The 25,941-nt window shown below is 54.8% G+C and overlaps 5 protein-coding genes across 5 annotated transcripts; 3 read left to right on the top strand and 2 right to left on the bottom strand.

Moving 5' to 3' along the window:
• Positions 1-9,818: 9,818 nt before the first annotated feature.
• On the top strand, positions 9,819-10,706 carry IUM83_05024 (Serine/threonine protein Kinase; the record flags this gene model as incomplete). Its single annotated transcript, XM_067929132.1, has 1 exon — positions 9,819-10,706. One exon carries the CDS (start codon positions 9,819-9,821, stop codon positions 10,704-10,706), a length of 888 nt encoding a protein of 295 aa, XP_067794822.1.
• A 79-nt stretch (positions 10,707-10,785) lies between these two features.
• Positions 10,786-13,071, bottom strand: IUM83_05023 (putative 5'-nucleotidase domain-containing protein; the record flags this gene model as incomplete). Its single annotated transcript, XM_067929131.1, has 10 exons — positions 10,786-11,046; positions 11,119-11,184; positions 11,254-11,314; positions 11,394-11,462; positions 11,549-11,655; positions 11,761-11,856; positions 11,938-12,030; positions 12,114-12,578; positions 12,678-12,751; positions 12,828-13,071. 10 exons carry the CDS (start codon positions 13,069-13,071, stop codon positions 10,786-10,788), a joined length of 1,536 nt encoding a protein of 511 aa, XP_067794823.1.
• Positions 13,072-14,053: 982 nt separating this feature from the next.
• Positions 14,054-15,325, top strand: IUM83_05022 (uncharacterized protein; the record flags this gene model as incomplete). The annotated part of the gene is made up of 5 exons (XM_067929130.1): positions 14,054-14,059; positions 14,378-14,713; positions 14,786-14,860; positions 14,999-15,258; positions 15,322-15,325. The coding sequence occupies 5 exons, from the start codon at positions 14,054-14,056 to the stop codon at positions 15,323-15,325; spliced, it is 681 nt and encodes a 226-aa protein (XP_067794824.1).
• A 1,554-nt stretch (positions 15,326-16,879) lies between these two features.
• Positions 16,880-17,666, top strand: IUM83_05021 (uncharacterized protein; the record flags this gene model as incomplete). The annotated part of the gene is made up of 2 exons (XM_067929129.1): positions 16,880-17,185; positions 17,256-17,666. 2 exons carry the CDS (start codon positions 16,880-16,882, stop codon positions 17,664-17,666), a joined length of 717 nt encoding a protein of 238 aa, XP_067794825.1.
• Positions 17,667-18,165: 499 nt separating this feature from the next.
• On the bottom strand, positions 18,166-24,015 carry IUM83_05020 (ABC transporter A family member 1; the record flags this gene model as incomplete). Its single annotated transcript, XM_067929128.1, has 1 exon — positions 18,166-24,015. The coding sequence occupies one exon, from the start codon at positions 24,013-24,015 to the stop codon at positions 18,166-18,168; it is 5,850 nt and encodes a 1,949-aa protein (XP_067794826.1).
• Between the last annotated feature and the right edge of the window lie 1,926 nt (positions 24,016-25,941).

The raw sequence follows: 25,941 nt of genomic DNA, 5'->3' as shown, positions 1-25,941 counted from the left end.
GTGTCGCTGGGAGTCGAGTGGCAGGAGCGCCAGCTCTACCACGAGGTCGCGTCGAACCTCGAAGGCGAGGCGCAGCGCTGGTTCGCCACGGTGATGGAGTCCGTGCCGGAGAGCGAAGAGAACATCAGCACGTTAGCTGGGATGCTACGCGCCAAATACATGACGCAACGCACTGGCCCGGAAGTGGTCGACTTGCTCAACGCGAGACGGCAGATGAGAGGCGAGCGGCTTGTCGAATACGCGCAGTCGTTGCGCGAGATCGGGGAGCGCGGCGACGTCGGAGAAGACTGGTTGGTGAACGCCTTCCTGAAGGGGATGAGCAGCCCCGAGGGTGCCACCCACGTACGAGGGCACAGGCCTCAAACGTTGGACGAAGCATTGAACTTGGCGGTGCCCCACGTTGGCGAGTACGGTGAGGGGTACGGCGTCGGGTTGGAGACGGCGATGTCGCGCTGGGACGAGCGCGAGACGTCAAGAGGGCGCGGGCCCGGGGTGGGCGCCGCGACGACGACTGGCGGCCAGGAACAATCTGGGCTGACAGGGAACTTCGGAAGTGTGGTGACTGGCTACGGACCCATGTGGGGCACGGCGGCCACACCGCCTAGGTACGACACCGAAGGCCGGCAGGTGAGCGCTGGAAAAGCCAGTGCAGATTGGTGGAAGGCGATACCACCTGGTTTCCAGCTGGTACCGGTAGGGACACGCAGCAGCCAGGGAGACGGTTCAAAATTTCGAACGGCTAGCAGTGACCAGTTCGCAGCGCGAGGAAAGCGGCCAGCAGCGGTTGGAGATCAGAACCCGAGGCGTCCTGCAAAGGCGCTGAAGGTTGAGGGCAGTTATGGCAGCGGAGCACCAGCAGCGAGTGGCGGGGTGTCGAACCCAGCGCTCGCGACACGAGAAGGTAGGCTGCTCAACCAGCAGCGCTACATGCAACGACGAGAACAGCCAAGGCGCGAGTTCACCCCTCGGCCTGGCACGGAGTGCTACTACTGTGGTCGACTTGGGCACTTTGCGCGGTCCTGTGAGCTGAAGGAGGCGGACCTTCAAGCGAGTGGCAAGAGCGCGGTGGCTGGCGCGACGGAGAACACCACGGAAGAGTCGGGAAACGGCCCGCGAGCGTAAGGGCCCCGGCCTTACTGCTCGCAGGCACTGGACCGGGTAAGACGACGAGGCAGCGGCCTGGGCAACGGCAAGGACGCGCAGCCAGCGACGGCGGAGAACGAAGACGAGGGAGACGCGGGCGCAGACGACGAGGAGCATGGCAAGTGGACTTTGAGTCTGGGGATGGCGCCGCGGACGACGCGCACGAATGCATCCGCGGTGAAGACGATGGGGAGATGCGGTCAGGGGATGGCGTGGCACGCACCGACCCCAGAAGACGACAGGAGGAATGGCGGAGGTCTGGGGATGGCGCCGGACATCAGGTGCTGGTGGCCTCTCCGACAGCCACCGAGGTTAGTGACGTCAAGAGCCGACGCAGCGACGTGTGACATTCGCTGGCGTCGAGGCGGAGTCAGTGACCGACGACATGGAGCATGTCGACATGGGCCAGCGGACGGATCCGTCGATGAACGACGAGGGTCGTGCGGTGAGCAGCAACGGCGACGGCGGCGCCATGCGGAACGCGGACGCCGAGACGACGCGTCTGTTGCATGCCACGGTGACGGTGGCCCGCAGCAACGAGCAGCCACCGAGCTTGCCACAGAACGACGGCGTGGTGAGTGGCGGTGACGAGTACGAACGATCGGCGGTGGACGCTGTCTCGGCGGGCGTTGGAGACGCGAAGTCGGCCCACTGCACTGGCCAGGAGCGTGCGGTGATCAACTTCGACGACGAGTCGACGAAGGATGGTGGCGAGATCAGCGGCCTGCCGAACGAAGACGTGCTACGGGACAAGGCAGCGCAGAGCGGACAGGCCGAGCTGCACGGAGACGGCAAGGGCACGGACGACGTGAAGAACACGCAGAACGCGGAGCACGGTGACGCCGGCGGCATGCTGCACGAGGCGCTGGCGGCGGAGCTGCACGTGTGTGACAAGGAGCGGGGTCGAGTACTGATGGTGACGGCTCGACAGCAGGCTTACAACGTGGCCAAGAAGAAGGAAGCGGAGCGGCAGCTCCACAAGCGGCAGAAGCGGCTCGCACATACCAAGGAGCGTCGGGAACGGCGCGCCGAGCGCGAACGGCTGGCGGACGAACCGGCGGAGAATGGAATGGCGACGACGTTGGTGTCCAGTCGCGGGCAAGAAGCAGGCAAGGCACCGGTATCGCGACCGGTGGATGGCGTGAGTGACACAGCGCTGGAGCGTTCCAGGGCGAGGCGACGCTCTGAGAAGCGCCTGCGCAAGGCGAGAGCCAAAGAACAACGCGAGGTGCGGGAAGCGCTGGTAAAACTAACGCAACCAGTGGTGGCTTACCGAGCTGTCGAGGAGGCGTATCGACGACACGGAGGCGACAAAGGAAAAATCTTGAGCCGCGAGGAGGCCGAAGCAATTGGCTTCACGCTTCCAAGTACTACGAGAGGGCAGAGTCGGCGACCAAGACGCCAAAAGAGCGATACACGGCAGTACGTGTACCACAGTGGTAGTGTGTACGCGTGCTCCCGCGTGGAGAAGATGGACCAGCAGTACCGGCCGATGCGCGTTGGCCAACTGCGCGCAGTACAGGCGCCGACGGTGAGTACGTTACCGACGGCGGTGGTGAGAGTCCAGGGCGAGCAACGGCGGATCAAGCTCGACACGGGGCACAATACAGTGTGGCCGGCGAAGGATGGCGGCAATACGGTGAGAAGCAGCACGCGCTACCTCCGGTAGACTACGTAGAGGGTTCACGGGCGCGGTATCCCGCGTGCTGGGCGTATGGAGGTTCAAGTTTCGTACGCAGTACGAACAGACCATGGAGGTCGACGCGCTGATCGTCGAGGGCGCGACGGAGGAATTCCTCTTGGGCGAGGACTGGATGCTCAGGAAGGGAGTCAAGATCGACTTCATCTCGTGTGAGATGAAATGGTACGAGGACGACACGAAGAAGATCGTGCCGTTCCAGTGCTCAAGCGGCAGCAGGCAACCAGGTCGAGCAGCGAGAGTACGACTAGTGCGGGCAGCGCGAGTGCGGACGTGGACTTGTTGTAATGTGGAGTTAGGAGTGGCAGCGGCCGAAGGCACTGTGGGGCTGTTCGTACCAGCTCGACGCGTAGAGCCACACCTGTTCCTAGCTCCTACATTGTCAACAGTGCGTGGAGGCAAGGTAGTTGTACCAGTGATGAACATCGAAGGCAAATCTGTGAGGCTGCCAAGGAGAGAGGCGCTGGGTACGTGGATGCCGACAGCAAACGACGTCGAGGTACTCGAGATGACGGGCGAATGCGGGCAGGACCGTGTACGGCGATGGCTGGAAGACTTGTGCCATAACCAGACGCCGTTGAGCAACGAAGACGATTTGGTGCTGGGAGACATGAACGATCACGACAAAGAACTTCTATTACAACTCTTACGCCGCTACCGTGAACTACTAGAGCCGAGAAGTGGATGCCCACCGATGACGAAGCTGGGAGTAACACACGAGATTCACACTGGAAATGAGGCGCCGGTCAAAGTGAGACCGCGGCGGCACTCACATGCAGAACAGAGTATTGTAGATGAACATGTGGAGAAGATGCTGAAGGACGGCGTGATCGAAGAGGGTAATGGCGCGTGGGGATTTCCTGTTGTGCTAGTGAAAAAGAAGGACGGCACGGTGCGATTCTGTATAGACTACAGACTCCTCAACGCGATCACCAAGCGAGATGTCTACCCCTTACCACGCATTGACAACAACTTGGACCACATGCATGGATCCAGGCGTTTCACCAGCTTGGACTTGCATGCTGGGTATTGGCAGGTCCCAGTAGCCGAGAAGGACCGAGATAAGACCGGATTCATCACCAGGAGGGGGCTCTTCAGGTTTGTGAGAATGCCCTTCGGCTTGGCAAATGCGTCAGGCACATTTCAACGAATGATGGACGCAGTGTTACGAGGGCTAACATGGCAAAGCTGTTTAGTCTATTTAGACGATGTTATTGTCTTTTCTAAGGGCGATGTGGCGCAGCACATCGTGCAGCTGGCGGTAGTGCTCGAACGGCTGGCAAAGGCAGGGTTGTTGTTGAAAGCCAGCAAGTGCGCTTTCGCGGCGACGAGATTGAACTATTTGGGCCACGAATTGGATGCTGAAGGCGTCCGACCGATGACGAGTTTGGTGGACAGCGTCGTGCGATTCCCACCCCCGACAGATGCTGCAGCAGTGAAAAGATTTGTACACATGGCGGGATATTATCGGCGTTTCGTGCCGGATTTCGCGAGCAAAGCAGCTCCTATGACGCTACTACTACGGAAGGGAGTTGTGTGGAGGTGGGCGGAACCACAGCAAGCCGCCTTTGAGAAGCTGAAGTCGGAGTTGACGCAGAGGCCGTTGTTGGCCTACCCAGACCTTTCGAAGCCGTTCAAACTAGTTACGGATGCGTCGAAGGTGGGGCTCGGGGCCGCACTGACCCAAGATCAAGGGCAGGGCGAGCAGCCGATAGCCTACGCGTCTAAGATCAATTCCGAGACGATGGCGGCGTACACCATTACCGAGTTAGAGTGTGCGGCGGTCGTATGGGCGGTAAAGCTGTTTAGGCCGTACCTGTATGGTCGTAGATTTGAGCTCGTGACGGATCACGCGGCGCTCAAATGGTTGATGACGTCGAAAGAATGGACAGGGCGGCTGCACCGCTGGGCGCTACAGTTACAAGAATATGACTTTGAGATTATCTACAGACCGGGCACCAGCAACGTAGTTGCTGATGCGCTTCACGGGCCCCGGTAGACGCTGTAGTGGGCGTGGCAGAGCAGCAAGTAAGTGGACCGGGCGGAACAGACAGCGAGGAGCAGCTGACTGATCGAGCCGTCCTGAGGGAGCAAGCTAGAGATCGCATGGTGAAGAACCTCCGGCGTAAGGGTAAGTACCACGACAGAGCCATCGTGGTGGAGGACGAGATTGTCTACATCGTTCAGGGCGACGGAAGCAAGAGGGTCGTGCTACCCACCGTTTTGTGGGCCGCGGCTCTGAAGGAAGGGCATGACTCGATCTATTCGTGCCATTTACGCACGCCTCAGACATATGAACGCGTTGCGCGGAGTTATTGGTGGCCAGATATGCTGGTCTACGTACGCAGATGGGTGCAGTCATGCAGAGACTGCGGGTCGAGGAAGACGAAGCCGAGGGCAGTCATCCCGCCTCTCAGGAGTCAGGGCGTGGGCAGCGCGGGTGATCGCTGGGCACTCGATGTCGCAGGACCGTTGCCTGTCACGGCCGACGGCAACAGGTATGTAGTGGCGGCTATTGACTACGCTACGAGATACGCTGTGGTGGCAGCGGTGCCGCACCACACAGCGCAGGACGTCGCGAAGTTCATCGCGAATAAATTGGTATTCGTGTTCGGCCCCATGCGCGAGGTCGTCATGGACGGAGCACCGGAACTGAACGGGAAGGTATTGGACGCGTTAGTGAAGGCTCTACAGGCGAAGCAGATTACGCCTGTACCCTACAGACCTGCCTTGATGGGGCTGGTGGAACGCTTCCATCGGTCCTGGAAGGACATGGTCGCGATGTATGTGGCAGAAGCTCAGGACGACTGGGACCAGTGGCTACACTGCGCGGCGTACGCGTACAATGGCGCCAAGCACTCAGCCACAGGTTACAGCCCGAACGAGCTCATGATGGGAAGGAAACTACGAGCGCCGAGAGAGCTACTACGCAGCAGCGGCATCACGCAGACTGGACCAGCTGCGGGGTACCACCGCAGACTGGTAAACAACATCGCAAAAGCTACGAGTGCAGCGCACGCAGCGCTGGCGAAGGACCAACTGCGTCGCGAGCGATACTACAACCGGCGAGTCCGGCATGACGTGGAATTTGGCGTTGGTGATCCGGTGTGGGTGTTCAAGCCTCCACGAGGCAAGGGCATTACGAAGCTAGCACACCAATGGGTAGGTCCGGCACGCATCGATCAAGCAGCAGGATTCGACAATTGGGAAGTCGTCCGCGACGATACGGACGAGCACTTGATCGTTCACTGTAGCTTCTTAGTGTCGAGCCGCTGTCCGAGCGACTCACTGGGAGTGATCGCCGAGAAGCTCCTCGCAGAGCTGGAGCTGGAAGACGACGCTAGTGACGGGGAGTTGGCGGTGGACGACGGCGCTGAGCAGGCAGGAGCGCAGCACGACGGCGAAACCGCAGCGGCCACGACGAGCAGTGGCAATACGGCCGACGAGTCGATAGTGGGCGAGGGCCGAGACGAAGGCCAAATGACGCGAGATGACGCCACGAGGGACGTCATGGAGGGAACGAGTGGTCGCGGGAGTGCCACAACAACACGACCGAGTGTACCAGTGCCAACCAGAACAAATCTGGCCGGACAAGACGAGGAAGAGAAGCAGCGGACGGGTGATGGAACGGCACGCCCAGGAGCCGATGAGGCGACACGCGTTTCAACTGCCCCGGCGGACCAAGATGGAGATGCGAATGAAATAAGCCAACCAGGAATAGCGGCGCCCAGGATGAGCAGCACAGATGGAGCGAGGTCGAGCGCAGCAGCGCAACCTAAGCCGGCAGTCAGAAATCGAGGGTGGAAACGTAGGGCAGAAGCGGATGCCGAAGCCAAAGCCTACGAGGAAACGAAGGGGCGCCGGCGACGAGAAGCCGACGAGCGCGAGGCACGTGCAGCAAGACGCCAGGCTGCACGTCACGAGCAAGAGGCCGCAGAAGCAGAAGCAGCTAGTACAGACGCTGCTAGTGGAATTCATGGCGGTGCGGAAGCCGATGATCACGAGGCCAAGACAATAGCACGACGAGGACCTGACGCTGACGATCATGGGTGTCACGGCGAGGCCAGTACCGATACGAAAGAGTCAGCAGTCGACGGCGAACGAGGAGCAACGGTGGAGATGCTTCGTGGACAAGGGCGTCCACGTTGGCAGCCTCCCATGCCCGAACTCCTGCAAGTGGAAACGGCTGGGTACATCGTGGAGCGAGCACGACGAAGGGTGCGCAACCGCGCAGGACGCTACGTGCGCGAGCACCAAGTGGAGTACAGCACGGGACCAGGGCGACCGACAGGACGAAGATGGCTCACTGAAGAAGAATTTGAGCAGCTCGAAGATGCTGCCAAGGTCGTGGACGACCTTGGAGCCGGGGATGGCGTGTAGTAGGTTGGCTCGTCGCGTAGCGCAAGGCCACGAACGAGCACTGCCAGACGATCGCGTGGCGGTGATCGACTTGACGTGAGGCGAGTACGGTGGACAAGTGGCCAAGTCGGGCCGTAGTGTGGGACAAGATACGGGTGGTGACGAGGGCGAGCCAGTGGGCTAGTGCCACCAGCCATCGACGGGCGTTGAGCAAGCAGTGGAAGGTTGAAGTGGCGACAGCGACGGTAGAAGATCGCAGGCGTGGGGCGACACGCCGAAGGACAAGGGCGAAGAGTATGCAAGCGAGGCGAGGCGAGATCAAGAGCAGGAACGTGAGGCTGTGAGGCCTTGAAGTACCGGTGAGGAGAGGTCCAGTAGGCTAGGAAGGCGCCCGTGCAGTAGGAGTATAGGTAGATCGACGGGAAGTAGGAGGGCAGCGAGCGGCGGTCGGCCGGCTCGACCCTCAGTTGCGATTTTTCACTGGTTAGTGGAGGATCAAGACTAATATACACGAGTTGCGCCGACGCAGGGTTACGGTCGAGACAGGTGAGCAGAGGCAGGCTCGTGCACAGATGAGGGCAGTGTTCGAATAGGGCGGCGGGACCGTGGAGAGAGACCACGGGGCTGTGGTAGTTGGAGCTCCTCGGCCGAGGGACGACAGGGCTCGCATGTGCCAGTGTGCGAAGGGCTCTGCTGTCCGGTGCATATAACCGGGTTTACGAGCAGGAAGCGGCTAGTGGGGCCACCCGACCACTAGTGCTGATAATGCTTCCTCCCAGCCATCCCTATCCTAGCCATGCGTGCAGGCCAGTAAAGTCTGGTCGACACTGAACGGCCTCGCACTGGTAGACTCCCCTGCTAGCCGTGGCGCTCCCAACCGCTGAGGTGGTCAACTTGTGTTAACTATCTACCTACGCCGTGGTGTAACAAGAAGGTCACACGGGTTGGAGATAACGACAAAGCAAATGCATTTAGCCGTCACCCTAGTGCTTCGCCTACTTGGAAGCGTATGCGGTCGGCGCCGCCCGCGCCTTCCTCTCGTTGACTGGTACACCCAGATAAAGTCAACAGCTTCTCGCTCAAAACTCACTCGTAGATGCTTTGCGAATGCTCCCATGTGTGCTCGCGGAAGCCCACACACTGAAGCAGATAGTAGACGCTTGTGTTAACCCACCGGTTTGCACAGATCCTTTGGACGTCGAATAGCTCCGCGCCACCACGGTGAGCACGGCTGTCGCTAGCCGGCTGTCGCTAGCGAAGATTCCATCGCCTTAATGGCATTGTTCGAGGAGGCCCCACCAAGTTGTCGGCCTTGGTCAGTATTTTCGCGCACGAACAACTCTCGGTTTAGACGGAGCTGCCAAATCGAGCCGTCTAGACTGCGGTTGAAGTTCCTAGTGTGACGCTGTCTGGGGTTTATTGGGCAAAATGACGAATGGTACAGCATGCTCAGTTGGTGAATGGCCCGTTACATTGCTATAGCGGTCCGTTATTACTTTGCCGGCGCAACCGTTTTTCTCCATACACGTTGATGAAGAATGGGCGTTCCAGCTCGGTGGCAGGGGTCTCGCCATCAAAAAATTGCATTCCGTTCAGCTTTTTGGATGCGTATTTTGGATTACCTGAATTGTTGGATTTTACGCTGGTCTGCTTGAAAAAATTCTGAAAACCGCACTGTAGTGCAAACTCCTTGCATACGGACCTAGCTGCTTTTTGTGACGGAAATTCTGTGTCTGCACTGTTGCGGCGCTGATTGTACGCAACAGCATCCTTGGAGCTGGCAGGGTCCGGGGTTTCATTTGCAACGACCCTTCGTAGACGCCAGCAGCGTCGATATCGAATGCGTCCAGGACGAAGCGAGCGTTGCCAAACGTTGACTGTGTTTTTGTACTAGAGTCTGCCATTTCGACAATGAAGTAAAGCGGTTGCGAGTTTTCGTAAGGAAGTGTTACCTTTTCTATCGGTTTATGCGTATTTTGTATCTGCGTGTAAATAATCTAAAGCAAGAGCTCGCAGACGTATTTCTATTTTGGTTCGTAGTTAAGTACGCATCAAGACATGGATCGCACTTTGTGAACTTCTACTGTTTTTGAGGCAGTCATAATCACCTGGGAAACAAAACAGTAGTTTCCTACTATATTATGGAAATTGCTCGTTGTTTGTACATGTATCTATGGTGTGGCAATTCTCGTGATCAATCCACGATCGACGACAATTGGGATAAAGGAAGGCGCATAGCCAGACTGGTCTCGTGGAAATAACGTCTGTCAAGTACCAGTATAGTCTTCACACCGTTTGAGAATGTCTGATATTTGTTGCTTGCGAAACAAATAAAAACTCTTTTCGTGGCACCAAGACCTGATTCCAGAATCACTGCATGTGCAAACTATATCTTGCTGTTCATGCTACACTGCTTGTGCCGGACAACAAATGCTAAAGTAGCGTTCTATCCCGTACATACACATACGGTACGATCCTTGCTTGGGATTTGCCTCAAGGATTCAATTAGGGCTTTGTTCGAACGTACAACAATTTACCGCCCATACGATTGATACTTCTTCTCATTATTTCGTTTGCTTTGTTCTGGGCACTTGGGACCATTCGACACCTTTCTAATATGGCAAGGTTATTCACTCTCGTTACCGCGGCCATATTCGCTGCTCTCGCTGGATCCAGCACCGCCGCCCGCAAAGATGCGTGTGTGCTGGTCGACTTCACGACTAAACCGACGGCGTCGGAATTCGACAGTTTGAACAGTGCGATCGGTCTCGTCAAGTCTGCGAACGTGCTTGGCTCGTTGCTGAAGAAGTACGACCCCCTGGTTCTCCGCAACGTCAAGCTCGCTGGGTTCAACTACAGCATTCTGGGCCAGCATCTGACGTTCGTGCCAACCATCGAGACAATGAACATTACCGGCCTCCGAACCGTCGTTCCGGAGCACGTAAATGTGACTTCCTCCAATACGGTGGACATCAGTGCCTACTCTACTGGTCACGTCTCGGTCGAAGCCTCGCTGGGTATCACCACCAACTTGTTGGACGCATCGGCAAAAGTTCAACTGACATTCAGTATGAAAAAACCGACCTTCGCAGCGAACGTTGAGGCAAACATGTTTGCGTGTGCGCCGGACGTATCAACTTCTCTCTGTTCAAACATGACCGTCGCAGATCTCCAGGTCGAAGTCGTGAAAGCGGCCGTATTCGGGAACTTCAAGAGCATCCTCAAGAAAGTGCTCGTGAAATTCAAGGGTGCGGCCGTCAAGTCCACCTCGATAGACTTCGATTCCGTTTCCGAGTTCGACCTCAGCTTCGACAGCTCCAACTTCATTTTGTCCTCGATCTCGGGGCTGCTGGCGGACTACTCGGCCAAGTCGATCAACAACAGGGGCACCGTCTACAAAACTGTCATCTCGGCGATTAACGGCCAGGCTCCTGGCGTGCTGAACCATTTGATCAAGACCAAGCTGAAGCCGATGTTTGGAGCGACGTGCCTATCGGAAGAATAGGCCACCAGACTTTTTGTAAAGGAGAAACAAGTCTAGCGATTTTTGCGTTACCTTGTCACTGCTAGACGCTGTTGCTGTTCTATTCGTACCGCGGAGCACCTGTAGGATGCTCGTGAGGCATGGCGATTCGTTCAGGGTAGAACGTATGGTTGGACGGGTACTCCAGCAGATTCTCGAGCCGCGCAGAATAAATGTCCACGTAGCGCTGAACGACGAACGCGAACTGGGACGGATATGTGTCAGCTCGGAACACTGACCCAAAATTGACGTTGATCAGGTTCTCCATCTCCATCTGAACTGCTTCGTGGACATTGACGAGCTGGTCCACAAAGGCATGGTTCTGAAAATTGAGGACAAAATCAACGCTAATTAACACTCATTTTTTGAAAAGTATGGGTGTATGTACACTTACCTGCGGAACTGGTTCCGAGCGCAGCTCGTTCTGGATGTTGCGCATCAACTCCTCAATCTTGTTAATCTGTAAGCCAGAGTATTTGTCGGCAACTCTAGCATCCATTTACCAGAAGCGTATCCTATGCTTGCGTACCTGGAATGCCAGTCGCTGGTATTCTGGTGTTTGCTGGACTTTCATTTCATCCTCCAGCTCGCTATACATAGAAACATAGCCCACAGCATGTGAGATCGGTGCTACTACTGTTGTAGAACGACAACAGTAGCGGTGCTCACCGGATAATCGCACCCGTCCGCCAGCCGTTTGCCCGAGAAGGTTCCACCAAATCCGAAAACAAGTTATCGCTGTAAATGTAAAGCACATCGAATATTATCAGCTAATCCGGTTCCACTCAATTCCAGCAATTTCATAACGATAGGGGCAAACGCACCCGATGTAGAGCACTCGACTGCCGACCCATCCCGTTAACTTGGACAACTGATAAACACTGCCCTGCGTGTACACCTCGCCTCGGCGCAGTTCTCGCACAGCGTGCCACTACAGAAAGAAGTACGTCCAATCATTCAGCATACGCCGTGCACAAAAGAGCGAGCGAGTTTCCCCTTTATCTACCCGAACAATTGACAGCAATCTTCAACTTACCTGCACTTGCTTGTGCCCGATGTCCAGCATGCGGAACGAGCGCTGACGAGTGTAAAACTTCGGCTTCCGCGCACTAACGCTAACCACATCGAAGAGCTAGGACACATGCCACCGATCAGCAAGTTAGTGGAAAAGGATCGTACATCAAAATGAAATCAGCGTCTGGAGTTCACCAACCTCTCGCCAGTCATCTCCCAGCATATACTTCAAGCCAGCGTTGATGTAAGAGAAGGAGCTGTTCGTGCACAGGAAGCTTTTCTTGCCAGAGTTCTGCAGAATGATGTTACGAGTACGTTAGAGCGGCTAACATAATCTCCCGTACTACATGTAGAAAGCCTCTTCAGACCACTCACCCGAATGCGCTCCAACAATGGTCTCAATGTCGGATTGGGCTCGATGTACTTCGACAAGTCGAGCGCCACCTCCTTGTGCATGTCCCCACTAAGGTGGACATTTGTGATGGCCTGGTTCACGTCCTCGACCAGCGCAATCGGCTCGTACTCGATGTCGCGGTCGATCATGTACTGCACCACGTCGGCAAAGAGACACGCATGGGCGACACTGAACAGGTCATTGAGCGGTTCCATGTTGCAGTCGCGGTCGTGCACGGGGATGTGTCTCGAGCCACCGTAGAGCTCCATAATTTCGTCCCGCGAGAGCCGCTGGCGACCTCGAAACACCGCCGTGTTGGACAGCTTCTGGTGCGAGCTGATCTTGCACAGCAGCCCCTTCTGCTTGTCGATAGTCAGCCCGCGGATGGCGAAGCTCGGGTCGTACTGCAGCACCGACACCCCCTCCGGGTACCTCAACTTGCCCACCTGCACTCAACACATTGTTAATACGAAATCATTAGTACAGGCAACAATATAATAATAACAATAATAATAATTAAAAGAGATGGGCAATAGCAGCCTCACCATGTAGTCTCTGGCCATGGCGTAGATGAGGTGCTGCAGCTCTTCCGTGTAGTGGCACAGCGTGTAGTCATAGTCTAATTAACGTGAAAGAAAAAATCCGCCAATTAGATAAGATAAAATCCGGATAATGGCAGCGTCATTGCAGCACACCGAAGCCCACGACGTCGATGCCCGAGAGTCGCAGGTGGTTGTTGGTGAACACGACGTCCGACTGGAGGCTCTCGCGCGGCCGGAACGTCTGCACGTCGCGCTCGTAGCTCTCCACGAGGCGGTGGATGGCCGGCAGCGACGCCGGCACGGACGCGCGCAGCTGCGGCACGAACGACAGCGCCGACAGGCGGCGCGCGCCCCGCAGCAGCGTCAGCTTGGCGGGGCCAGACGCTCGCAACATCATGAGTGACAGTAATATGCTTTTTGAGAGGGAAAAACTATGTGTGATTAATTTAAAAAGGTGCAATCATTGGGCTACAATATATTATTGATATAATCTTTTCGTCACAGGGGACCGAGGCAGTACAGTCGCTCCGTCGGCTTCTGTCTACGCATCTATAGAGCTGGAATGGGAGGTTGTTCTTTGGGGTGTGCTGCAACCAGAAGTGGCTTTGAAAGCCTTGTACAAAGCGAGATACTTTGGTTAGAAAGCTTCCTCCAAAAGACTTTTTGCAAGCGGCTGCTACAGCTCGCTGTGCTTGGCGCTCAGTTCCCTGTCGAGTTCACGGAGTAGGAAGCTGCTCGCACTCGCAGGGAAAACCTGTTGCAGGCCAATTGGATCGTCGCCGGCACCTTGAGTCGTAATGGTTGCTTCTCTTTGTTGGAAAGCACTGCAAGTTGCTGCTGTTGAAGTTACAGTGAAGTGCTGCTGGAGCAGATAAGGGACGAGGCAGTTGAGGTAGTGTAGTCTAACGGTTGCATGCATGTCTAGGAGAGAGGGAGAAGGAGTTTGGCTGCGGCCATTCCCCAACTTACCGCCAAGAACAAGTTGAATTTGTGCGTGTGAGCTTTGTGGTGACATATTCCAACACTCTTCTCTCTTTGTCTAAGGGTTTGACTTCAACACGAACGTTGTGGTTGCTCCCCGCATTCTCGGCTGACCTCGACTGTGCAAACCGCTGGTCCATTTGTCTTGGTGCAGGAGGGGAATAGAGCTGCTGTGTTGGCCAGTCGGGAAATCCCCAAGTGAGACCGCCGCCAGTCAGCCAGACGCGACTCAGTTGCGGGTGCTCGTCAACAGCGCCAGAGTGACAACCTCGGTTTACACGTGCACACCAATCGCAGCTTGCACATCTGCCTTCTAATATTTAAGGATTAAGGAGGCAGAGAACAGAAATCGAAAGAAAATGCTCTGAACGACCAGCACACGTGTGCCAGTGCGTTGTCTGAAGGTGACGGCCAAACAGCAGCTATTAGCACTGCCATTGCACTCGTGCTCGATCCAGACAGAGAACAGTCCACCTCGCTTCGTTAAGAAACTCATGCGTTGAAAAAAAAACTTGCCTCTTACCTTGCTCGAGGTTTTAAATATTTATTCTTCCACTACCACCAGGTTGCAATTCCGAGCAAGCTCCAGGGAAGACACACCCGTCACTTGTTGCTGCAAGCCCAATAAGAGACAGCGCGAGAATGCTGGCGCGCAACAATAAATAACGCCCTCTGCAACTGTGTCGCCCATTTAAAGCCCTTTTTTCTTCTCCTCCTTCCAGCTCTATCTCTACCAACCGGAGGGGTCCTCCGCGCTCGACTTCTCTGTGAGACGCGTGCCTGACGACGAGGAGTGGCCCTTCGAGGTGTGCAACGTGCAGGAGGGCGGCGTGGCCTTCGGCGCGGGGCTGCGCGCAGGCGACCGCGGCTGCGGCTTTAGTGACTACAGCTGCTCGGGCCACAAGAAGGCGCGCAACTGGGGCGACGACACCCTGCTAGAGCTCGGCGCGCGGGTGGCCGGCACTCTCTTCATCTTGTTCGTGGACAAGCGCGTGGCTGTGGGGCCGGAGGAGGACACGCTCATGAAGAAGCGGCTGGACTTCATCTCGGCCAGAAAGGTGAAGGAGATCTATGTTTTTAATTTTTTTTAATTTTGGGACGTGGGAGCTGACGTGAAGCCCATTGTGCAGTCCAACCTCAAGAGGGTCCACCGCCTGGACGAGCTGTCCAAGTTTGTTCAGAAGTGGGACAAGAGAAACGTGAAGGTTAGCGGATCGGCGCTCTTGGGCCAGAGGCTCCTCCTTCGCCGCAGCTGCCCACGATACGAGTGAGCTACCTAGCTAGCCATGTTAGGACTGGTAGTGGACTAATTCAGCTGATGGGCTGTTTTTTGTCTTGTCTAGACGTGCGTGTATGATATCGACTTTACTGTCCGAAAGGTGGGCGAGTCCGTGTTTGAGGTCGCTGGCCTGGAGAGGACGAGTGTGGCGTACCGTAGCGGGGTTCGAAACGGCGATGTTCTTTGTGGATTTAACCATTTCGATGAAGATGGGCGTATGAAGGCGCACGACTGGTACGATGAAACACTAGATGACATCAAGGAGCGTCAATTGGTGTTCGTGTTGGTGGGGAAGAAGAATCCGCTCCGAGAAGCTGAGCGGAGGTACGGGAGAAATACGTATCCCAGATCAAGGTGCGGCGCAATTTTGTGTTGTGCATAACTCAGTTGAGAAATGGATGGTATCTAACTCGCCACTCGAAATGCGCTTAGAGCAAGTTGGGCGAGTCGATTCAACTTGACCGATTCTTGGAGCGAGTGCAGAGCTGGGATTACAAGCACCCGCCCCCAGATCTTGACCTAGCCGAGTGGCAGCATGCTGATCCAGAAGTTGCGGTGAGACCAGCTTGTAGCGAAAGTGGTCACATTCCAGGGAACACGGTTGGTCGCCGTGTTGGAGAGGATGTTCAGGATAATGCTGGTGATTCCAACGCTGATTTTGAAAAGTGCGCGTTACGCCCTCTAGATGGAAACGATGAGACCCTCTCAAGCCGTATTGATACTCGCGGGTCCAGAAATGAAGTAAATAAGCCCACTGAGAGTCGCGACAACAATGATGCCGTCGGAAAGTCCGCCGCTCTGGCCGAATCCGGTTCGAAACCTGAAGGTTCTGGCGACACTATGAATGAAGCAAGCAGCTATCATATCGAGCATGAAGAATGCAATATCGACGGCAGCATGGCACACGCGAGTAACCACACTGGGGCTACGAGTCAGCGACCGGATTATCCATAAAATTGGGAAGCACCGCGAACAGTGATGAGCATGGTGATAGATTTGCTGGATACAGCCAACATGTGGACATCGTAGAACCACTCGATGGTTCGTGTTCAAGCACTAAGAGAGTCTGCAATAGCTCGCGCAGCCAGCAGAGTAATTCACCCCAGAAACGACTGAAATCCACAAAAGGAGCGGAAAAAACGATCACACGTGCCAGGGTAGCTGAACCGAGAGATGTTGTGCTTCGAGTTGCATTCAAAAGTGGCACTGTACATGCATTTTGGAAGTCATCCGGATTGAAGAATGACATGGAACTGAGCACGGCAGCTACTGATTCGTCATCTGAGACACATCGTCAAGCTGCCGCGGTAATGATGCAAAAAAGTTTTTACTGAGAATCCCATTTTGAAGCGGCTGTCGAAATTTCCATGCTGGGAGCGGCGACTTCTTGAAGTGCTGGGTAAGCACGTTGAACAGCTACGACAGCCCAACTGGGTGCGACTTTGATTTTGTTGCGCGATGCGACCTCGAAGCGCCAATCAAGCGATCGGCTGCTGGGTGAATACGTAGAATGGGTCATTCAAACGATAAAATGTTTGCCTGATATCGAGCACGACGACAGAAGTCAGGTACGTGTGAGGTGCATATGCTTTGTGCGAAGTCCCGTGCTCTAATAACTGGTATGAATACTGTAGAATATAGCTGGGGAGACGTTTACTGATTACAGAGGAACTATCAAAGTGAAGCTGGAGTCAGCAGGAAGTGCAGGAACCGGCCCAAAAGCAACACTGGCGTGGCTAGCTGTGATCGACAGTATCGTTCTTGCTGTAGATGCTTACGTAAAGGTTGCTGGTAGTTTCGCCGAAACTCTGTCGAGTGGAGGACTTGGTGCAAGGCGGCAAACGGTAGACTCCGCAATCAGCATGACGAAATATTGGAACGCAAGAATGATTGGTGGCTGCAAATGGATCGACAAGAATCAACCATACTTTCTCAAGAACAGCAGATGGGATTACTCCAGAAATCCCTGGATACTGAGCTGCAGAAAACTGAAGAATCGTTTTCGCGGCGGCATTGTGAGCTTGCTGCAGCCAAAAACTATACTGGGTGTTCAGAACTCCGGAATGCTTACCAGAAGGAGCTTTCTTCAAACCCACAGATCGCGTCGCTACGGAAGGAACTGACTCTGTGCTACACAGACCTACGCGCCAGCAATAAAGCAGCGGCAGAGGCGAAGGATACGCTTGCATTTTGGGAAGGCCTTTTGAAGCTATGTGATACGGTTCAAGAGCAACTTGATGCGCACATCTTGGTAAGTTTGCATACCTTCTCAACAGCTGGATGTGTCGTTTTGCCAACCGCCGCGATGCCTGTTATTGCAGAATGGCTCGACGAACATGGAGAATTTGGCCATTTCTCGTCAGGATCTTCAATGGATCGGATCTACGATGATCGATGCACTGGGAAACTATTTCGACCGATCTTTTCAAGTTCAAGAGGCTGCTCTAGCTTGCATCGATAAGATGCGTCAGATCCAAGTTGAGCACGATGCGAAGTTTGGTGGATTTATTGCATTTGATGTAGCGGGGATCACACAGTACCAACGGGTTGTTGGCGAGGCACAACAAAACGAGAAAGCTGTAGTCAAGAACCTTTCCCTGCTTTGGGACGATGTTCATTTCCACCTTCCTGAGCTGCAGCATTATTTCGCATCGAAGTCTACAGAATCAACAGAGATCATGGAATTCGAAGCTGAGAAGTCTGGTTCACACAATTCATGTCAACTAATGTAACATACTAGAGTAAATGCACCGTATTACCGCGAAAGTGGGTAAAAAGATTGTAAATTGCGGTGTATCACATTTACTTGCTAAGTTGCGATGTATCACTGTTATTTGCTATGTCGGCCGATCATGGTACAAGAAGCCCCATAGGCAGAGCGGTGAGACCACGGCCTTCTCCGTGACATATTCAAAGGGTTAAGCTGAACAAGAATTTCCCGGTGGGGTTAAACATGTGGACGAGAGCAGTATTGTCTTCTCCGCTGGAATACAAGATAAGTACAGTGCGGGCCGAAATTATAGCCGCACTTGAAAAATGAACACGCTGCTCTAGTAACCTGTCTTGGCCCTTTAGCAACCAGGTGGCTTCTTGTTGAGCCTTGAGGAATGTATAGAGGCATTATGGGGTTCACAGTGTGAACTTCACACAAGAGATTTTCCGGCATAGAGCAATCAATACCTACGGCGATCCTTCACAATAGTCTACGGATGTGCTAACGGGTTTACTCGTTTATTGCTCCTGCTGGAAAACTCCACGAGCGACGCCCTGTTCCTCCTCCTGCTGACTCGCGAACGAGTTGAAAATCTGCTCCAGGGTCGTCTGCGAGACGCTGTACTCGCGGATGTGCATCTTGGTCTTCACGTCTTCGACCAGCGCGAACATCTTGGACAACTTTACTTCGTTATTGTGGCTGCGCACCTTGAAGCGAGCGAAGTCGTTCTGGCGCTCCATCACCTGCACTTGGCCCGCACCGAAGGATTGCACGAGGTAATCGTTAAGCTTGTCGAAGCGCGTTTCCTCGACGCACCACGAGCAGAAGGCCTCGGCGCGGACAAACCCATCGCGCTGCATGGCGGCCGCAACATTGTAGCCGGTCGGGTGCGACGCCGTGACTCGGTCAGCGAGCTGGGCGTTGCCGAATACGCGGCACTTGTCTTCAAGTTCTACAGGCGTGACGAACTCACTGCCGTTGCCAAAGACGCTTTGGACTAGGTACTCCAGTTCGTCCGCAGTAGGCATGTCCAGCTTCACATCGAACACGAGGCCATCTCCAAACCGAGACTTGAGGTGCTGCACGCTGCCCAAGCAGCGAAGACGACCGCCCACCATGATGCCAACGCGCGAGCACAGCGCCTCACACTCCTCCATGCTGTGAGTGGTGAGAACGATCGTCGACTCCTTGCCACGAGTTGAAATGTCCGCGATGACGTCCCACATGAATCGTCGGGAGACAGGGTCCATACCGGTGGAAGGCTCGTCCAGGAAGATGATGGCCGGGTTGCCGATCATGGCGATGGCCACCGACAGTTTGCGCTTGTTGCCGCCGCTCAGACTACCAGCAAGCTTGTTCTCGAAGTCTGCGAGGTTTAGCTGGTGGATTTTCTCCATCACAACACGCTCCAAAGATGCTCGAGGGATTCCCTTGATCGCGCCGAAGAGCTCTAGGTGCTCACGAACACTGAGCAAGTCGAACAAGGCGTCGAACTGCGGGCAGTATCCGATTTGGCGGCGCACTTCAATCTGCTGTGAGAGGATGTCAAAGCCATTGAGAGTGGCTGTACCCTGGGTCGGTTGAACGTCGCCCGTAAGCATCTTCATTGTGGTTGTCTTTCCAGCTCCGTTGATGCCGAGGAAGCCGAAGCACTCGCCGCGTTTCAAGCCGAAGGAGAGATTGCGAACCGCCACCTTGCCACCCGGGTAGACCTTGCGGAGTCCTGCAAGCTTCACCGCGTCCCCATCAGCTTCGCCACTAGCGACACGCTGAGCTTCCCGTCCAACGTCTTCGTCCGGCTCGATATCTTCATTGAGACCGTGATGCTCATGGTCCTCCTCTTTCTTCGCAAAAGTCTTCGAGTAGTCAAGGTACACTGCCAGGGCCATGTACAAAACGGCAGAAAACGCGAGGTAGAGCAGCTCGTACCCGATGACATCGCCGCTGAACGGGCTTGTTTTGCTTTCGCTGTACTGGATGGTGTCAATGTCATTCGTGACCATGCTGAGAAGACCATTTCCAAGGTCGAACAGCGGAGAGAAACGCCATAAAAACTTTAGCACCGAATTCACGTCCTCTGTCGAGTTAACTGTGTCCAGGATGAAGGATACGATCATCAGCACCACGCCGATCATAAAGTTGAGCACGATCGTATACGTTTGGGCGGACGCGTGCTCCTTGAACATGAACGACAAACAGTACGTGAACGGGCAGATAGCGAGGCCGAAGAGGACGAACAGCAAAACCACGGCAGGGAACGTCGCAGACGTGCAGCTATCGCAGTCTTGACCCGTGAGCGCCGAGATCTTGAACAGAACAATTAACACTAGCGCGCATACACATGGGAAAATGTACATGACGAAGTCCCAGATGTAGTTGGACAGCCAGAACGCAGGCAAGGATACTCCAGAGACGAGCTGTTGGTGCTTCGAATTGTGCTCAGCCTGCTTCTCCTTCACCAGGAATACGACAATCGATGCCGGCAGGAACGTGAACGCGATACAAATGAAGAGAGCCGCAACAAACGATGTGGACGAACTGAACACCGCTTTCGCTGCTGCGGTGTACGGCAGCGGGTAGTTGTTCACCTTCAGGTTCACCGTCGAAGCTGCTGAGTCACTCGAGCTGTTCGCCGCGAAGAACCGGTACACCGCCTGGTCCATCAACGCCTTGAAAATCGCCGACGAGTGCGACGCCGTCGTGTTTGTGAACACGTTGTAGCCAAACACGTTATGGTCGCTGTCACCGTACACCAAGTAAGCTCCATACTGACCCTCCACAAGACCAGCGCCCTTACCATATCCACGCTCGTAAACCTGCTGGCCCATCGCAACACTGTACCCGGTCGCGCCGCTCGCATTGATGGTCGGGTCCGTGTAAGTGATGCCAAATACCGTGGGCGAATCCGTGTCAAATGCCGGCTCCGAGATCGAAAGGGCCTGTGCGTTGGCTCCAGAGTAATATGACGACGCCATCATCTCGCTGCACCATTGCCCAGTTCCAGCTCCAGCCTGGCAGAAGTACGGCGTCGGAGTCTCGTTACCGGAATAAGCCTCCGTCGTCAGAGTTTTCAGAGGGTCGTCCTTGATCGCCATACTGGCCTTAAGAATCCCCAAGCCCGCAGCGATAAGAAGAACGGGCAGCGCAGCAACGTAGATGATGGCCTTCTTGTCGCGTTTGGCATACCTGAACCGCTTCAGGATGAGGGCACGCAGGTGCCTCTGGAAGACCGACTCCGTCGTGATGATCTCGTCGCAGGGTTGATAGTACTCTCCTGAATCCGTCGAATTCCGTTGTACATTATTGCCTAGCGTATGCTGGTTGTTCTCGTCTGCTAACTCCGCCACCTTGATGAAAACTTCCTCCAACGTAGTCACGGACACTCCATACGACAGCAAACCCAGCGTCTGCAACTGACGATCCATCGCAGCGAACATGGGGGCAAAGCTCGCCGAGCTGTGAAGGGGAAGCTGGAACGCAATCTCGCTTCCGACGTTGCTCAGGAGCTGTGCAGAGGGGACGTACGAGGTTACAAAGGCCGAAACCTCTTCGTCGTCACAGTTGGCGTCGTCCTTGACAAGGGTCAAGTTGTAGCCCGCGCCGAAGCGGTTCTTCAGGAAGAGCGACGAGCCGCAGCAGCGCATCTCGCCTTCAGCCATGATGGCAATGCGATCACCCAGGATGTCAGCTTCGTCCATGAAGTGCGTCGTCAAAACCATCACACGGTCGTTGCGGTTGTTCAGCAGGATCTCCCACGTGCTGCGACGGCTGTACGGGTCCATACCAGAGGTGGGTTCGTCCAGGAACACCAGCGAGCTGTCACCGAGCAGCGACACTGCCACCGACAACTTGCGCTTCATGCCACCAGACAGATCGTTGGGCTTCGAGTTGCGCTTCTCAGTTAAGCCGACCTCGCGGATCTGCCGATCGACCACAGCCTGCAGCTCCTCGTTCGCGTAGCCCTTGATTTGTCCGAAGAACTGCAGGTGCTCCTGGACCGACAGCTCCGGGAACAGAACGTCGTGCTGGAAACAAATACCGAGGGATTGACGCATTTTGTCCATGTCTTCGTTGATCGACATGCCGCGGTAGGTGGCATTACCACTGGAGGGAGCGGCCATGCCGATGAGCATGGAGATCAGTGTGGTCTTGCCGGCACCGTTGTGGCCCAGCAAGCAAGTGATCTGGTCCTTGTACATGGTGACATCGAGCCCCTTTACTGCCACCTTCTCGCCTCCGGGGACCTGAAACACCTTGCGCAGTCGTTTCACAGTAAGAGCCTCGCCGTGATGCTCTTGGTCGCGTAGTTCGGAGCTAACAGGCTCGTAGTCCGGATTCAATTCCAAGACGAGGTTATCCGAGTGGGTGTCGGTAGGTGCTTCGATCGTCACTTGGTGTTGCTTTCGGCCTCGCCAGTATGAAGGAGAGACCGGGAAGTACCATTTGAGTGACGTGCCGTACTCCTTGGGCATCACCTTCGCAAAGTACAGACCAAGCACTGTGTACAGTACCGTATCAAAGGCAAACATCCCTATTGCTGTGCTCAGGCGGTAATTATGGCTGAGCGTATCCATCGTTGAGAGCTGCACGCCTTCCCCAGTCTTTTCAGCATTTGCGAGTACGTTAACACCAAGTGACAACGCCACCGGAGAAAGCACAGAGCCTATCCGCTTTGTATCCTCAGCCGTGCCATCCGAAAACCCTTGCGAAATTGCGTACATGGCGAAGAACGCCACCATTCCAACGAAAGCACCCACACGGGCCTTGCTGAAAAGCGTACTGATGAGGAATCCCAACGCCAGCACGCTCATTCCAAACAGGAAGAAGAACAGGAAGGTGACAATCAGCGAGCTGTTTGGGAACAGCCCCACCAGCCCTGCAAGAGCTTGAACTACAGCACCGACAAAAAGGATGACAGTGTACGTGATGTACCATGTGAAAAAGATTGTATTCTCGGTCACACCAAGGATCTTCATGAATTCACGCAGGCGGAGTTCCTTCTCTTGGATGAGCACCACTAGGATTCGCGAGATCGTGAACAGGTATGCCAGAACGAAGACGATCGAGAATACAGTCGATACGTTATCATAGAAGGGTGAGCTGGTGTAGTTGTCGCCAGGGAATGGGGCGACAGTAGCACCTAGCATTGACTGCGGAGCTTGGCGTAGAGGCACCAGCAAGGTTTCCTTGGTGCTGTTCGACAGCCCTGCCACAATTGTCGAAAGCGTTGCAGACATCTTAACTCCGCTGAGCGCTTCCTGAATCAAGGCGTCATCGGTCAAAACATCGAGAAGTGTGCTGTCAAGCTCGGACGATGCTTTGGCGGTGGTCTGAGCACGTTGGCAAATACCCGTGGTGGACTGGTTTGCCGAACTCCACTCAGGCATGCAGGCCACAAAGCGAGTGACAAGTGTCTGCAGCGTCATGAAACCCGTGACGGTGTAGGCCGAGTAGTACTTCGTCACGATGTCCTTCTGGAATGAGTCCACGTTGGATAGCGCACCATCCGTGGTTGGCACACGACCAACAGAATCTCTACTATTACCTTTTGTTGCGTTCAGCCGCAGCGAGTACTCGATGGACGCGAACGTTCCAATGTCATCCCCGGATGGAGCCGAATCAAACACAATCGCGGCAAAGATCTTGGGATTGTCGAAGTTGTCGCCGTACTTGTCGCCCTTCACGTACTCCGTGAGTGCGTCGTTCGAGTCGAAGAACTGGATGCTCTCCTTGAACGACGGGACCGTCAGAGACGCACTGGACGAGTTCAACAATTCAATTCGCGGGTACCACATGTCCATCGCCTCGGCGAAGTAGTTGCGCGTGAAGGCGTTGTCGGGGGCGATGCCGATCTTGTAGGGCACAACCTTGCCGGCACACTCGGTCGGTACACTATACGGTGATGAGGTGTTGGTGTCGACCAGTCCACCAGCCATTACTCCCGTCCGGCATGCAACCAAGTCGGAAGCGGACAGGTCCTCTAGGTGCAGGCCATCGTCGATGGACTGACGTCCGAGCTTGAGCATCAGGCCGGTCATGGTGGACTCGTGCAGCGCGAACTTAGGTAGGTCGACATCGACCCACTCGCTGGTCTGGCCCGTGGCCTGGAACAGGTTGTAACTGGTGCCAGTGCTGCCGGCGTCGTCGCTCCAGCCGGGAGGGACGTCGACCGTCGTCGTAAGCAGCTTCAGCATTCCTAGCACCAGGATGAAGAAGGTGGGCACGAGGATCTCGCATGCGGTAGCGACGGGTTGACGGTTCTTGATGAGCCAGTTTTTCCAGAGCAACGCCCGCATGAACGTCCAGGACGTGCGTCGCTGCGCCAGGTTCTCGGTGGAGCTCTTCATGAGCTTCTCCTGGAGAGTCATCGGCGCAGACTCAATCTGGTTGAGTGTTTTGGCGGTGAAAGAGCCCGAACTGGTGGTTGTTGCCGTTGAAGTGTGCACTTGACGTCGGATCGAAGAATGGATGACCGGGGTCGTTGTTTAACCAAAAGGCTTGCTTGGTATAATGTTTTTGGCATCATCAGTTCCTGAGTAGATTTGTAGATGCGCTCCCAGAGTAATCTTCGGTGTGTTTATCGCCCGATTGGTTGAGAGGGACTTCAAACGGCAACATCTGTCCACGCGCAAGTGTCTCGGGTACTCGCGATGGCGATGATCAGAGGAAAATCCACTGCTAACGCAGGAATGCTTGTCTTGAGCTTCTGGGTCATACTGCTGATTGGCACGGTGACTGTGGTACTGCACTCTTGCGCGACCGGACAATGTCCTTCACGGAAATTCTATCTCGACCTGGCGAATTGCACTCCGACAAGTACAATAGCTCTGGACGACCACGCGTTGGTCTCCATTCCTTACAACCTCCAGCGTAGTCGAGGCCTCAATTCACATTCGTTCAAGATCGGGTTCCATAAATCATAATTGGCCCTGGACGTGGCTTCCTGCACAGTTGAATCGTTCAGAGGGGTACAGCACCCGTCCCGTCGATAGCAAAGACAACACGTCTTCGAGTTGTTGAGGTCACTGCTTTCAGCGAACTCAGCCCAAACAAAAGTCTGATAGATTTGGCACCCTGAAAGATTTGGCAGGAAGCTCGCCTGAAGAACTGACCAATCAACGTGCACTTCAAGTATTTTCGGCTGGGTTTGAAACGATGTGGGTCACACCAGTTATGTACATAACTGGTAATTACACAGCTACTGTACTTGCGCTCACGTCCAACCACCCCAGTACACAAATCCTATTAGCCAATCAGCGACGACCACCTTCAACTTCTGAAAGACATGGCACCGTGAAAATCTGCTTTAGGGAGGGGTGTCAAAACTATCAGATTTTTGCGTTATTTAACTCCGATGTAATATTGTCAATTCCGGTCAAATTTTCCGTAACGGTGCGATTTGGGCCTGACCTCTGCCAATCAATCCTAGGCGATAAATGGCCAATATTCAAAGTGCGCACTCACAAATCCACTCGAGACGGAGGAAGCGGTAATGTGGCAACACGCGCACCCCAACACTATCTACCACTGTCTTTACGCGCATATCAAGCTCGGCTATAGGAAGATCCATTTCGCCCACGTCTTCAATAAGACGGAGCGTACGATCGGCGATAGGCTGCAGATCTAATATGAAACCGAGGTGTTCCAGCGTGTCCAGACTACACGCAAGCGGAAGTACACGGCGCAGTAGCGGACGTGGCTATTTACCTACTACCAGCAGCACCTACTCTCATACTTAGATGAAGCTCAAGACGCCATCAAACGAGTGCACGGCATCGACATCTCCAAAACTTCGGTATGGCGCATTATCCACTCTTTGGGATTAACGTGGAAAGTGTCAGAGCGCAGCGCGCTTCACTTCAAAAAGCAGGGCGCATTTCGGTTTGTGGAAGAGCTCAGTCATCTCGTGTAACGGGGTTACACGAAGATTACCCGAAGGCTGCAGAGTGTGGGACACCCAGGAGTTGTGGGGTTCACATCTTAACCTGGAACATCAGTAGATGGCTTTATAGCCAATGGATAGGCAAGAGACCAGGGCTCACTATGGTAGATAGTGAGCGCCATACATTTACACCAAAACAAAGAAAAATACATTCAGTTTGGGGATTTACAGTTAAGGGTCTTGTGTTGACTCTTGGATTCCGTAAGGTGTACGGACTAGTACGTCGTTCTGGAATTAGAACGACCGCTATCCCAAGATAAGACTCGGTGAGTCTAACCCGTCTTCCTCTGACGCAAAGCTACGGCAGCCCCGCTGCATCTCGCCTGGAGCCACTAGAATCTCGATTTTCCCG

Source organism: Phytophthora cinnamomi, assembly GCF_018691715.1.
Source record: "Phytophthora cinnamomi strain GKB4 chromosome Unknown Contig23, whole genome shotgun sequence".
Lineage (NCBI taxonomy): Eukaryota > Oomycota > Peronosporomycetes > Peronosporales > Peronosporaceae > Phytophthora > Phytophthora cinnamomi.
This window is presented reverse-complemented; position numbering and strand designations above follow the sequence as displayed.